Here is a 15,774-nt window from a genome sequence, read left to right as displayed (position 1 = left end):
TTTTATGGACAGCCCCTTAATCGTGAAAATGTATGAAAATACTGCATGATAAGTATAACATTATTCTGAAACTCTCTTCCGAATTTATTTTAGTTTCAATTATAGAGGTTTTAACCATAAGGTCATTCGCCTCTTCAAGCCAGAAAAACGTTCTGACCCTATGTGCGTGGTTGGGGAATCGAACCCAGGTGGGCTGGGTGAAAGGCATCAACTTACCCATCACGCTACACCCGTCGCCTCCTTCGAATTTTGTTCGCTCTTGCGTTAAAAAGCTGAGTGTTAATTTTTGTTTTGCTTTCAATTCAGAATAAGCATTTTATTCAAAACATCTGTGTAAATGAAATTGATCGGTATAGATAATAATCTGTGCTTTTATGTTCAATTTTCATTTTTAATAATCGAAGCTTTAGTGTTTTCATGACTTTTATAACACGAGGAAATGTGTTCACATAGTATAGAGTAGATTATTGATTTTCTTGAAAAATACATCCTTACGGAGTTTCAACACGAAGCTCATTTCGTTCCGAATTGAATAAATTTAGAGAATGTTTTCGAACACATAAAATATCATTTTTTTTACGTTTCGCCTTCGGCTCATCAGTGCAATTAGCAGATTATGTTGATCTGCTAATGCCACGTCACGGATCAACATAATCCGCTAAGCAGACGTAAAGTACTTGCTATTTACAAGTCACTTTGTTTACACCGAGGTGTAAGGTCTTTCCTGACGTCCCGAAAGAACGAAACAAACTGACGGTATTCTGACCGCCAACAAGTGGTAGTCATTTAGGGGTTTTGGGACGTCAGGAAAGACCTTACACCTCGGTGTAAACAAAGTGACTTGTAAATAGCAAGTACTTGACGTCTGCTTAGCGGATTATGTTGATCTGTGACGTGGCATTAGCAGATCAACATAATCTGCTAATTGCACTGATGAGCCGAAGGCGAAACGTAAAAAATTGAAATTAGTCATGTGTACTTTTGCACAAACCGGTACCCATGAGGTACCAAAACCCCTAAATGACTACATAAAAATTTTCATTCAAATCATAATGCCTTTTTTAAAATGTAATAAAACGTTTTCAACCAGAGAACCAAAATTTTTGTTACACTCGAGAACACTGGAAGTTGTTAAGCCTTCTTCAAGTAGAGAAAACTTTACGTCTGCTCAGTGGTTTATCTTGAACTGCTGAGTAGCGTGGTAGTTGAACTGCTATGCACTAATGAGTCGAAGGCGAAACGTTAAAAAAAGTACTAACGGGTTATTTGTAACCAAACCTCTGAATGAATAAGAAAGACAGAAAACTTTCGAAGGAATTTTCGGATACTGAAACTGAAACAAGACGCCATAGTATAATCTAATAATAATTTATAATTTTAATCTTCTTTTTACAATCAAATAACTAACATTAAATTGTACTTGTTTCTGCATGCCTAATGTTGTATCATTTTTTTTTCTCTTCTGCTTTCTGTATTATTTCTTCAATATCTACGCTTAAATCTCATATCCGATTTTATCACTCACTAAACTTTAAACTCTAGCTGAATTTTTATCATTTTTCCTGGTTTTCATGTCTTTCCTTAGCTCCTACTAGGTAATCAGTTTCAAACGTTTACCATCTAAGTTCGCTTTCAGCAGAAAGATACACTATATAATAAATCTTTCAATATAATTGCCCTCGGAAATGTTTCATTTTTATTTCGAATGTTACTGATTTTGATTCGTTGAAGGGAAATGGAAAGTTTTCTGTTTTCGAACACGAAGTAGTTAGTTACTCAAATTTTCGGCCATGTGGGTTACATTACAAGAGGAACAGGAATTTTCTAGATACATTAAACTATCCTTTATAGCATACCGGTTTTGTGCCGAGCTTACAGCACCAAACCAATATGCTCCAATGGACAGCATAAATCGTCGACGACTGATACTGCATTCTACGGGAGAAAAAATACACACGGGAATACATACTTACCTGCCGGGTTTCAGAGTCCCACTATACTGAACTCAAATAATTCTTCGGTTGGTTTTTTTGCTTTACATAATAAATAATAGTAATAATTAGTTGGTGGTTTTCGTACAGACAAACAAAATATCAACATAAAAACGATTAATAATAAAATAAACTTTCAACAAAACTGTTCGACACAAACAAATGAAAAACAAATAGGACACACCCGCACTCGGGTGTTTTTGCTGTGGTACACAATAGATGCGTGGATACACGGGTTGGCCTCAGATTTTTGAAATCTAGTTATCATCCAGGTATTAAAACAACCGTTAGTTTTTCGGGGAAACCGTTATGAGCTTGTGGGGTGTAACCGGGGATATCTGTAACGAGAGAAGAAACGTTGTTTGTCTTGAATGAACCATACAAATAAAGAGATGCTGATCGCCAATGGGGGAAACGATGATGAACACTTACCCAAAGTGCTCGGGTACTGCTCATCAGGTCGTCCACATCGTCATCATCATCATCCAGTGCAATCCGATCCAATCCGGCGGCGTGCGACTGTTGATCGATGAAAAGTAGCGTGTCTTTGCTGCAGGTGTTGGCCCCGCGAATCATCGAGACAGCATCCGATTCGTACGATTTGTAGGTGTAGGACGACGGCCGATGGTGACTGTGGTGATGATGGTGATTGTGGTGGTGATGGTGACTGTTGATGAAGTCCGAGACGGTTGTATTCTCTCGCCATAAAATGTCCTGAAAATGCGAATGGGTTGTTGGCAACGAAAATCGACTGCTGGTGTCGGATGATTTGACGCTACTACTAGAATAGTGCTTCTCATCTATCGACGGAGGATCAATTATTAAAGATTTTCGCAGCTCGGGAGTGGAAGGTTCTTCTGAAGCGGCTTCCGATGTCGTCGGATCTCCCGAAAACTCTTCATCTTTGATGATATCTTTATCGAGTGGTTTGACAGCTGCTTCCTTCTCACTTGGTAACGTTTCTGTCGGCTTCGTTTCTTCCGACGGTTCCACAATGGCTTGAACTTCCACATCCACCTGAACAACAGTTTGTGTTTTAATTTCGGTTTTCTGATTCTTTTCACTGACGATTTCGGTCGCTTCCTCATCTGGACAGTTAGTCGTTCGCTCATCACTTTCGTCACTTTCGCTTTCGGAATGTATAATTTGAACTTCTTCAATGTCAGCCTTTTTGGGAACTGGTGTGGGATCAGAAGCGGCTGTACTAGGAACAGGAGTAGTCGATTTCGGTGGGTCTTCTCTTGGTTTTGTCTCGACTGACGGTACGACTAACGGAGCGGCGGCAATACGTGAAACCCAGTGATCTGCTCCAGAACTGGAACTCGTCCCTGAGCACTCCGATCCGTCAATCCTGCGTCTTTGGTAGAATAAAATGTATGCCTCGTTGTTGACTATTTCTTCTTGGACACGATCGTTCGGAACCTGCGTTACCCGCTGATCGTCGAACTTGTACCAATGATGATCGTAGGGATTTTTACAGGCCGCCGTGTAATGGCCAGTTTCCAAGGTATCCCCCTGGTGATAGCAAACCGCATACAGATCGTACTGATTGTCCATCACCTGAAGGGGAAAACTTTGCTGATGAGAGGAATGTGTTGTGTGGCGTTTCGACGTTCTTCGCCAAGGGCTCCAGTTATCCTCGAAACTGGGAGCAGATGCTTCCACATTGGGATCCCGTGCCAAATGTGGAGACATATCGAACCCGTTCAGAGGGAATTTCACCAGAGTGGTAAGTTTGGCTGACTGCGGTCCACGCAGCTGTTGTTGTCGGAAACGTTTGAAATGAATCACCATTATGTCCGGAAGTGACCACAAACCGAGAGTTTTTACCACTGGGAGATATTTCTGACAGTGAGGACACCTCCAAGCATCTTCCGCACTGAGCGTTTCTGCTTTGGTATAATGTTCGAGACACTGCTCCAGCGTTAGTGCAGAGCTTGCTGGCATTTTTTCCTTCATTTGACTGACACTTTCGTGCTCAACGAACGGATCCGTCATATCACTGAAGAATCGTTCAGGATTGACCCACTCAATCAGCAACTTTACGTGGGCTGGCCCTGCATCCGTTGGTAGCACCGATAGAGCCAAATCGATCATCTCAGTGAAGAGTGGATGTTCCACGGTTGCCTCCAGGAAAGCATCGGCATCGCATGAAGGATCCTGTAGTCGCATTTTGAACATCTCCAGCAACGGTGTACTATAGGTAAACACCTCCGATTTCAGAATGCCGGACATCTCTTTCAGGAGCATTTTTTGCAGTTCGACATACGAAACATCCCGATTCACTACTATGCAGAAAGGAGTGCCGAACCGTCGAACTTCCCCACTGACAGCATCCCTTCTGGCATTACTAATACAAAGCACAATTTGTGTCATCCCTTCGCCGACCAGCGGACTTTCGACGCAGTACACCGACCCTTCATCTCCCATCGACGAGGCCAAATGTGAATCACAGTACACCCGGGTAAATCCACTGTCGCACATCTCGGTCAGGATCATTCTGTCCACGGCGATCCCGGTATCGGCATGCAACTGTTCTCTCAGCACCACCACGGACGATCCGTGTGGTACGCCCAAACCCAGCAGCACCTGTTTCGGCTGTTGCAAAGCGTAGATCACTCGCACAAATACGGGCTGTTGGGTAAGTTGGGGCAACTGCACCGAAATGCAGTGAAACGGATCAAAGGTATTGCTCTGCTTATGGCACCGGGGGCACGTCAGCGACGAACGGAACTGCGCCTGAAAGACGGCCTGTACGAACGAATTGTTGCAGCGAATGTGGTTGGCGAGTGTTTCGGCTGCGATCGCTTCGTCCGAGCGGCCGTAGTTATTCTGAAAAATCCAAAAAGAAGTAAAATGATTAGAATAAACGTAACGTAGCAATGAGCCCTTATAGAATATCTTCGGATGAAAAACTACAGAAGTTGAAATTATAATAAACTAATAGAATGTCCCATCAAACCGGCGAATTTTTAAAATTGATAACTAAACATACAATGTTCGCTAAATGTCGGTTGAGAAAACACTGTACTTCATCGAAACAAACTTTAGCCTCGTCTAGTTTTCATACTTGTATTTCTACAATGAGAAGTTAGCAGATGAGCGATAAAGCCAATGTTCACCATGAATCCCATTTCAATTCATTATTCCATATCAGCGTACGATTGAGTGAAACTATGATACTTTAGTAAATTATGAAACTAGAATCGAACCGTTTTGCCTAAGATGGTATAAGAATTGCTGGAAAAACCGACTTTTGAACGTAACCGAAAAAACACGTTGTTTTTTTACCGCTTCAATGTACAGGGTCCGCCATGTAACTTTTTTTTAAAGATGCAATAAAACACAAACGTTTCATCCGATTTCGATCTTCGAAGACTGTGCGCAGAAGATCGATCGTAGCGTTGGCTGTGTGGCACGGAGCGCCGTCTTGTTGGAACCAAATGGTGTCCAAGTTTAACAGTTTATGAAATTATCAACAAAATGTCTGAAAATAGCAGCTTATTTTATAAATTATAGAAGTTAATCGTTTGGTTCAAATAATATTTCCGAGTAGATTTCATAATTAATGACGAGTTACCTAAGATGATATTTAAGCTATAAGAGAATATGTTTTAATAAATTCAAAACGTTGTGACTATGTTAGAATTAAATTAGGATAAGAATATTTTGTAAAAGTGATGCTACGGCGAAGAAAAACTTATGTAAACTGCCTTAAGAAATAAACGTATTTATGAAAAAAAAAAAATGGTGTCCAAGTCTTCCTCTTCAAATAACGGAAAGAACCAATCGCTAATCATGGCGCGGTAGCGCTCGCCATTAACCGTGGTGGCGGCTCCTGCCTCATTTTCAAAGAAAAATGGCCCAATGATGCCGCCAGACAAAAATCTGAACCAAACCGCCACTCTCTGAGGATGCATCGGCTTCTCCATGATAACGTGCGGGTATCCCGTCTCCCAGATGCGACAATTTTGCTTATTAACATACCCGCCGAGATGAAAATGTGCCTCATCCGAGAAGATGATTTTTTGCACACATTCCGCAACATTACCATGATTTTCAAAGTAAAACTGCACTATTTTCACGCGTTCCTCAAGCATTCAGCGGAAAGATAAAACTAAGTTTCTGTCAAATCAGAAATGACATTAAGGTTACCAATGTCGAAATAACCGCTTATTAAAAAAAAGCTAGATGGCGGACCCTGTATATAAGGATGCCAATATTTTGGGATCACCTCTAATTTCGAAAAGCGCTATTGTTCAAAAGTTCCAGCACCTCGAAAAAAGTCCTCATGCAAAATTTGGGCTAAATCGTACATGGGTAAGGGGTGCTACCCAGCATTAATGTTTGAAAATTTTCGATCTTGAAAAAGCACCATAAACCACCACCGAAAACATTTTTATACTAATCACCCTGTACCTCCTAAACCGGAAGTCGGATCTGACTAAAAAGTAAGATGCTGAAATGTGTTACATTATGTCAATTCCGTTTCACATATCATCCTGTAGCTCCGGAACCAGATGTCGGATCCAAATGTAATTCAGGAACCTTGTTTGGGAGTATACGACTTTTCATGTGAATTTGATTTTGTAGAAAACGGTAGAGCCAAATTCGAGAAAATTGAGTGGAATTATTTGTCACACACGCATTTGCTGATCTCGACGAACTGATTCGAATGGTGTATGGGTGTTATGTTCTTCCAGAGTTTATTGCTGTTACTAGTTTAAGGTGACCGTGAGAAAATAAATGTAAAAGTGTTGGTGAAACAATACTTTTTCATATCGTAAAAATATTTGTGATATGTGATAAAGCAATAATTTTTGTGTGCTGAAAGGAATACAGTTGCAAGAACAAAATGTAAACATTGAAGCTATTAAAATCACCTATCAGAACAGAGTAAACTTATATCATCTTCTTGCTCATTCTGCAATTAACAAATTGCAATCATGCGACCAAAAGAATATAATGATTGTGCCAAAGTAGATACATACAAACTAACAAATTCTACATTCTCTATTTTGTCGACAAACTCATCGTTTTCGAGTAGGAAAGCAAAATCATCCAGAAAACAGTCAACCGGCACTTCCGGTTGCCCAAAGGGGTTGATGAATAATTGACTATTTGCTCTAAAAAGATTTATCAGGCAATTTTGAAGCAATAATTTCATATATTGACGAGAATATTTTGGAACTTTATCTATTGATACCAAAATATTGGATCCAGCACAGTTTCTATATTCCGTAGTATTGTTTTGAACTGGCACTTCTGGCAGTTCTTTCACTGTTAGAACTGAAACACACTCCATCAACGTATTCCATTTATTTTTCTTTTGATTCTCGCGAATGAGTGCTGCATTTCTTTTCTTAGATGGACGAGACATTTTGAAAAGATTGCAATACTTGAACTGTTCGTTTATTTTTTGCATTCCATTGCGACGGTAAATAAGACAACAGAGTTGCAGATAACTTGAAGGGGAAGCAATGTTTGAAATGAAAATAAGGGAAATGTTATCGTTATTTAAAAAAGTATTGAAGCTTCAGATGGTGATGCACGGAAGTGATTTTGATCCGTAATTTTAACTATATCAATGTGCGACTAATAGAAAATAAAAACCTTTTTTAGTGCATTGCAAGTTTTTTTTTCTGATTATGTATGGCACCACTGCCAATATAAAAGGGTAGTATTACCACAAACGAATTTCCAGATATGACAGTCACGATCTTTTTTTGGTGCACATCTACGGTCCTCCGTGAAACTGGCACCAATGGTGATAAATTGGTTGCACTGCTGAGTTCCCATCGTACATTCCTAATGCAAATGTCAAACCGTGAGAACCCTTCCGATTCGGTAGCTCATTTGTATATATTGAGATTTTATGGCACACTTTGGTTGAAATGATAACAATGCCATTAATCTCGCGCTCCACCAAGCGGTGAGTGCGATCATTTCAGAAGGTACCGGGAACGAACCACATGTCCGGCAAACTTTTTATCGTGAATTTTTGGAAAATTTCAAAGGCAGAACTATGAGTTATTCAACGGTTTTAAAATAAAATGTTTAGATCAGAGGATAAGTTTACCGGTGAAGAACGACCTAAAAGTTTTTCATAAAGCTTTTTTATGCCACGGAGCTGTAAAAAGCAGTTGAAATTTTGAGTTGAGTGAAAAACAACAACATTCTAAGAAGAAACTTCCAGTGAAAATCCGAAAAATTTTTGCGCAAATCATGCTTCAGAGTTGATAGTTTATCGTAAACATGTATCAATACGACAAATGATTATGTCACCATGTTGCAGTAGCAATTCCACGCAACATATTTACACCTACGCGTAGAAAAAATGTGTTTAATGGTTTGTTTACATCAAATGCAGGGCAAAAAACGGAAGGTGGAGTGGGTTGCCATTTGTGGCTCGCTTCCATGGTCACCTTAAATCAATATAATTATGAGATTGTTTTCAATTCGAAAATGCTGCCATCTTTACCATCATCTGGTTAACATTCGTCATATTCGAACAATTATGTTGCCAAAAACGAACCGTGCTAAAATAGATCCGAGGCAAAATACCATAAAAAAAGATGCTGTACGCAGTCTTTTTGGTGTATAGAAACAATTGCATGTAACAGTAATCAAAATCGTGTTTCACGTTGCTCCCAAGCATTGCTTTATCATATTAAAAATGAACGGATTACAACAAACTATGCCTTGTTGAAAAGCTATTACAGTGTGAAATCTTAGTCTCAAAACATATTTTGTTTACAAGGACAATTGTGACAGATATTGTCAAATACGCATCTTAGGTGATTTTCGATTTCAAGGGAAGGTGGTCAAGTAGATCACATATGAAAGCCAGCAAGCCACACGTCAAGCCCCGTAAGAAAATAACTTAAGGACAGTGGGACTTCTACAGAAACCACAAATAACCCCAGTACTCCAGAGACAGAAACAATAAACAGCCAAAAACACTCACCAGATGAACAATCAACTGCTACCAAAGTACAACGAAACGAAAACACGCAGAGAAATAGAACATATTAGATTCGAATATATTGGGTCTTCAAGTCAACTTCGAAGATTTGTTTGAATTAAATAAAACTATCTTTGAATTATAATTTGAATCAAATAAAATGATCTTTGAAATAAATTTGGTGCATAATAGCTTCAAATATATTGAGATTTGGATTCAAATTTAATAATTTTGTTGATCCAATTATTAATTTAATTTAACAATTTTGTTGATCCAATTATTATTATTACGTGAAAACGATTTACTTTACTATGGGGTGCCTTTTCAAATTTTCCCTCTGAGAGAGTGATAAGTTTTTGATCTCGAATATCTATTGTTGTATGTAACGAATCAACATAATTTTTGCTACACGCCATCGGAAATATGATCACAATTTTATGATAAAATTATCAGTTGTGTGACATAATCTCAAATAGTTCAAAATTAAACTTTTCTGAAATGTTTGGTATAAACGAGTATCAAAGGGGATAATCCAAAAGGCGCGTTTGCCTTGCTCGTATTTTTAGAGCTCATAACTCAGTGATCTGTGAAAGGATTTATATAATCTAACTACCAATAGAATCGAAATTTTTCAACTTAAACGTGTATAGCAAAAGTATTGAAGTATTTCAATGGTAAACTATTGAAAAACCTGTCTCATTTGGCCCATGTCAACACCAGCCAATCAGAACGCGTTCTGAGGAAGAGAACAAAATATCTGCTGCTGTACAACAAATCGTTCGAGAAAATGTTCCGAACAGAGTTTAATATCGTAGTAAGTTTCTCACTTTGGTCCTTCTGAATGTTAAAAACGAATCCCTACAGCATATTGATATTTTCTTTCAATAAATTATGCAAATCCGAAATGAAATAAGCGACATTAAAATTCTGTATGCGGCTATTTTTATAGCCGTTAGGACCGCCCATTAGTGAAAAAGCTACAAACGGAATCCGGTAAAAACAAACCTCTGAACAAAAATTGGATCAGTTTGGATTCTATCGCCACTGCGAGCAGATGTATTTTGTGTCGTTTGCAAAGCTAGTTTCGCTTTCGACAAGAGCGATTAGGTCACAGCTGTCAGTCATTTGAATTGGTGAAAAAACAACGGTGGAGAGCATTACACAAAATCAGCCGTTCTAATGCCTCTAAAAGTTTTCTAAAGAACTATAAGGTGATTTTTTTGAGGTTAGGATTTTCATGCATTAGTATTTGCTCAGATTTTTTGAGGTTATGATTTTCATGCATTATTATTTGCTCAGTATGCTCTGACATTTCATCATGAATAGACTTACTAACGAGCAACGCTTGCAAATCAGTGAATGGGCCCTAGAAAAGTTGGCAGAAAATCCGCTTTTTTATCGACAAATTTTGTTCAGCGATGAGGCTCATTTCTGGTTGAATGGCTACGTAAATAAGCAAAATTGCCGCATTTGGAGTGAAGAGCAACCAGAAGCCGTTCAAGAACTGCCCATGCATCCCGAAAAATGCACTGTTTGGTGTGGTTTGTACGCTGGTGGAATCATTGGACCGTATTTTTTCAAAGATGCTGTTGGACGCAACGTTACAGTGAATGGCGATCGCTATCGTTCGATGCTAACAAACTTTTTGTTGCCAAAAATGGAAGAACTGAACTTGGTTGACATGTGGTTTCAACAAGATGGCGCTACATGCCACACAGCTCGCGATTCTATGGCCATTTTGAGGGAAAACTTTGGAGAACAATTCATCTCAAGAAATGGACCGGTAAGTTGGCCACCAAGATCATGCGATTTGACGCCTTTAGACTATTTTTTGTGGGGCTACGTCAAGTCTAAAGTCTACAGAAATAAGCCAGTAACTATTCCAGCTTTGGAAGACAACATTTCCGAAGAAATTCGGGCTATTCCGGCCGAAATGCTCGAAAAAGTTGCCCAAAATTGGACTTTCCGAATGGACCACCTAAGACGCAGCCGCGGTCAACATTTAAATGAAATTATCTTCAAAAAGTAAATGTCATGTACCAATCTAACGTTTAAAATAAAGAACCGATGAGATTTTGCAAATTTTATGCGTTTTATTGTTTAAAAAAGTTCTCAAGCTCTTAAAAAATCACCCTGTATTAGGATTTGTTGTTCGCAAATCAAAGGTAAATATCCTCAGTTTAGTGTAAATCTAGAACAGTTTGTTTAGATTCGTGCACTTTTCGCTGTGTGAAATTCGCAGTAATCGAGATCAAGTGAAGCCTTCTTTGTTTTTTCGAAAAATGTGAAAAAGGGGAATGCTTGCATAATTCATACAACTGATCAACTAATTGATATTCGGAAGTGTTAAGGAACATGTCAGTTGTTTTCGTATTCACGACATCCAGTTATGTCTCTGACATTACCCACCAGCCTTTTTTTTCTTTTCAAATTTCGATTTCAGTACACTAGATATAGTATTTGAATTAGAGATGGGTAGAAATAAGAAGAAAGTTTTTCTGACGCGAAATGGCGAATGACCTAGAGATAGAGCTTACCTTTATAATCGAAACAAGAAAAACATATACGAAGTAATATGATATTTGGCTCTTGAATTCAACTGACTCAAATATACTGACTTTTAGTTTCAAATTCTTGGATGTTGTTTTAAATTCCGTCTTGGTAAATATGAAATAAAACTTTGTTCTCGGTTATACCAATTGGACGTGATTTGAAGGATGATCCTAGAAAACGATTTTTTGAAAAAAAAAAATCGACTGATATTTCTCAAATAACTAATGCATTTCTAAGACGATTAGAAAATAAAAAAAAATATATCAGAAATTCCAGAATTGGAAACGGAAAACTGTTGACCTTCGAATTTCACAAATCGATATTGCCTAAAAACTTCAGCATCTCAAAATAAATCCCTATGCAAAATTTGAGCCAAATCGGACCATGGAAAGGAGACCTGTCCCTTCCGCCTTTAGTACGTTGTGCACATCCTTCACTATCTCTGGATTCCGCGCGACTATGTCGATGTCAACGGCATAAGCAAGTAATTAAAATGACTAGCTGAAAAGCGTGCCACTCGCGGCCTGTTGAATGCGGATGCAATCCGAAGGGCACCAACATTTTCCCTCGAATACACGCACATGACATATCACATGATCCAGGGTAGCCTAGAATAGCCGAGTCATTTTTTCGGGAAACTGTTATCGTCTTGAAATTGACGAAAATGAATAAGAAAATTTTATTTCATGCCGGTTTTTCCAGTTAACTAGGGAAATGTGGTCGGCCGGCTATGGAGACTATGTTGGTTTCAGAAAAATCAATCTTTAATATTTAAAGGCTTGATTCGAAATAATTTTGCACGAGACGCGCAAATACGAAGTTTGAGACGTTTCCAGTATAATGTTTTGAAACAATATTTTGCTTTTAGGAGTTAAAAAGCGCATTTTCAATTTGCCATGCTCCGAAAGCTTCTACGTCCAAAATACCTCACGATTAAGCTGCGAAATCTGCTGAAGGTTCTGCAAAAAATTTTGTAACTACAAATTTCAAGCTTTAATGGCACATATCGGGAAATTGATCTCCGCTTATAATGCTTAGTATCCAAAATCAACATAAAATTTCAATTAGCTCAAATGCAATGCAATGATGTAGAGAAACTTTCGCGTCGTTTAGCTCAAAGCAGAAATCGTTAGTCTGGATAGAAACAATCTTTTTTTCTTCTTCAACTCGATCGACCACGAAACCACACGTCACAAAGTCATGGCCGTGGTGTGACAAACATACTAATTAAATCATTTTTAACGTCGCATCGTTAACTGTAAAGCATACAACACTTGCTTGGCCGTTCAGGTCAGTGATTAATTGACTGTAGTGTTCCTAAGGAAACATTACTGACGAATCCACCGAACGAAAATCTGTATCAACTTACCTTGATCGCTTTATATTTCCGCTTGCTAGCCGTATTGAGGTCTTCGTGCACCTTGTCCAACAACCAGAATAGGAACTCCTGTGCATCGTGCTGCGTGGAGCTCCGGAATTGACTACCGTATCGATCTACTGCGGCCTACAAACCGGCGAAAATGAATCAACTGACAATGAATCCCAACGTGTTCGAGTGAAACTAGCTTACCTTAAAACTTGAGCTATGCTCGGGAGCATCTTTGCACGTCCACAGTGCTTTCAGTACCAACGCCAGCTGTTCGGTTAGCTCCCCTTTCGTGCCGAACTTTTTGGCATTGATCTTGTTTCGTCGCTTCAAATCCGCCTGGGGGATAAAACCAAAAAAAAAAAAACAGTGCATCAGTCGGTGTCGGTGTCGGAATAGAAATGCGGAACACCAACCTTGTATTGATCTAAAACGAAATACTCGGCCAATATGTCGGTGTGACTGAGACACTGCAGAACGGCATTCATGAAGCAGGTGTTACCGTGATTCCGTAGCCCGATCACACCGGGAACCGTATCCGGAGGCCAAACGAACCCATTCTCTTGCGGCGTGGTTGGAATGATATCCGCTTTCTGGTTGCCCTGGAAAAGTGACCCGAAATCCGTTAGGTTTGCCTGTAAACATGTGCATTTATTGATATGGTAACTAGATCGTACGCGAGTTTTGAACAACACATTCCTAAGGGGTTCGCGGATTGTACGGCTACTAGTGAATAATTATTTCTTCCGATTTTTATCAGGTGACTAAACCGAGCAAAAAACAGTCAATTTTTTCTCTGTTTCCAAATCCACCCAATAAAAAACGAAACTTAATTTTTCAGCGCACCCGGTGCCCTTCTCAACATTACAACAAGGCTCCTGAATGGCTCATTAAACCAATGCTTCAAGTAATTACATGATTACATCAGAAAACCACTGCAGTGATTCACGAGGATGCACTTACACATGTACCATTTTCGGTGTCTCTCGAGAATAATTTACGCAATTTGCCGACTCTTGTTCTATCTACCTTTTTTTGCATGCTAGCTATCGAAAAACAACGGAAGAGATTCATCATATTGATCGTCACACCCCTCGTCGAGCACCCCGATCGTATATGATTGGGAGCAATCAACGAAGAAGGTCAATTATATTTCAGCAAAGCGGCGTAATCATCCGTGCAGTATATTCACTCTCTCCACTCGACGGATGGACGCATTCCTCTTCATTGCTTTCTGAGAGCAAGGGGTTTAAAAACACTACCCGTGCACCGCTCTTCAGACAAACTATCCTCTAGGGTCGTGCCGTCCATCATCGGTCGCAGAGACTCTTCGAATGAAATTCACGGGATATAGCGCATTTTTTGTTTATTTGCTTACAAACGATTTTTCGAGAGCTACAGCATGCCATCCCAGGAACCACAATCGCTAAAACAATTTCACAGGGCAATATTTACCGCCGCTACCCTACAGTAGTGAAGTGTCTCTGTCCCACTCGACTCGTTTGTTACAGTTTCCACAATCTACCTACTTCACTACAAATATCATTGTGATATATGAACAAATTTCAGCAGCAGCAGCAACAGCAGTAATTTACGGCACCCACCAAATCCACTGTTTTTTAAGCTATTAAAATATTTTATTATCTACCCTTACACTGTCAGGCGTCTAACCTCAAGCTGTGCGAACGGGAACCATTTTCAGGGCTAACCCAACGATTGTGTGAGATTATTCGGTTCGGGTTTCGTCACCCTATCGCGCACTGAACTTAACAATAATAATAATGAAGAAATCACTTACAGCAAGATTGACATATGTCATTTGTTGTGCAATGCGATTGATGAACTTTTTCACCGATAAACGTCTGAAGATCTTCTTCTCCGAACCGTTCCGCGAGTCGGAAGTGACTTGAACTTTTGTCTCAGTGCCACTTCCACCTTTCCCACCCGTTGATCCGCCGCCACTGTTGATGGAATTTTGTTCCGAGGTCACAACGTTCGCATTCGCATTCGTCATCGTTGCTACTGCTGCCGCCGATGTGACAGTTCCGGATTTTTCCACTGCTTTCCTAGAATGAACACTCTGGAATGGATTGCGGGACAAGGAGAAAGCTCGTTTCAGTTTGTTTCCTCCGGTAACAAATTTCGACCGTGATTCCGGATTGGCCGAACTGCTGGTAGGCTTCTCGCTTCGCACCGTCCCTGCGCTGGAATTGTTTTTCGCATTCTCCATTTTCCTTGGTGCTTCAGGTTTTGGTTCCCCCTTGTTTCCGATTGTTACCTTTTTACTTTTCCGAATAACACAACGTCTGACCGAAAAAACTATCCAAATTACACTCAACACCGTCTCACCAAGGTAATTTTGCACAATTACTAAGCTTTCGAAAGTAATTACTGCAACCCATTCTACCATACAGTTCCATTCGAATGCAAAGGCAAATACTCGACGATTTGTTGGGCTGTGCTGTGAGATACTAATCATTTCGGTACGTGTATGCGTGTCGTCAATCGTTGACGAGTTATAAAAATGGAGGGGGTCAATACACACACAAGCGTGCGACTCATCGTCACGCACTGGTGTGACAAGAATGATGCATGACGTCAGCGGCAGGGTTGTGTTCGAAGTGCTCGAATTTCAATTCATGTTGCCAAGCCGAACCGTTTCGGGCGTTTCGGGACCTATTCTGGTACCCACCTAAGACAAGACCTTCCTGTGGGGGGGGGGGGGGGCTGTTTTTGTTCCAAACCTGTTCCAAACATTTTTTGACCTAATCTGGGGGGGCTGTTTTTGTTCCAAAATGGACCAGTTTCTGATTGGCTGATTTTGATATTGCTACCTTCACATTGTGAAAAGAAAAAACTTTTGCAGGGTACGCGAGCAATGATGCCAAGTATAAAGAAAA

General features: G+C 39.8%; 1 protein-coding gene across 2 annotated transcripts; it reads right to left on the bottom strand.

Moving 5' to 3' along the window:
- Positions 1 to 1,349: 1,349 nt before the first annotated feature.
- On the bottom strand, positions 1,350 to 15,353 carry LOC131435380 (ubiquitin carboxyl-terminal hydrolase 31). Of its 2 annotated transcripts, none has more exons than XM_058603200.1 (6): positions 14,673 to 15,353; positions 13,291 to 13,509; positions 13,079 to 13,213; positions 12,878 to 13,012; positions 2,424 to 4,823; positions 1,350 to 2,329 (listed from the first exon to the last, which is right to left on the bottom strand). In XM_058603200.1, exons 1-6 carry the CDS (start codon positions 15,351 to 15,353, stop codon positions 2,279 to 2,281), a joined length of 3,621 nt encoding a protein of 1,206 aa, XP_058459183.1. In that variant the 3' UTR covers positions 1,350 to 2,278. The 2 variants fall into 2 exon arrangements, with proteins under 2 accessions (XP_058459183.1, XP_058459184.1); XM_058603201.1 differs by having other exon boundaries at positions 13,291 to 13,476; positions 14,673 to 15,352.
- Positions 15,354 to 15,774: the final 421 nt, after the last annotated feature.

The sequence above is a fragment of the Malaya genurostris genome, chromosome 3 (genome assembly GCF_030247185.1).
Source record: "Malaya genurostris strain Urasoe2022 chromosome 3, Malgen_1.1, whole genome shotgun sequence".
Lineage (NCBI taxonomy): Eukaryota > Metazoa > Arthropoda > Insecta > Diptera > Culicidae > Malaya > Malaya genurostris.
Note: the sequence above shows the minus strand (reverse complement) of the source record. Positions and strands in the feature narration are given on the sequence as shown.

Coding starts and splice junctions, on each gene's coding strand:
- LOC131435380 (XM_058603200.1), bottom strand. CDS start 15,353: ATGATTAGTATCTCACAGCACAGCCCAACAAATCGTCGAGTATTTGCC. Junction 13,510..14,672: donor TGACATATGTCAATCTTGCT/GTAAGTGATTTC, acceptor ACATGTTTACAG/GCAAACCTAACGGATTTCGG. Junction 13,214..13,290: donor TCGTTTTAGATCAATACAAG/GTTGGTGTTCCG, acceptor TTTATCCCCCAG/GCGGATTTGAAGCGACGAAA.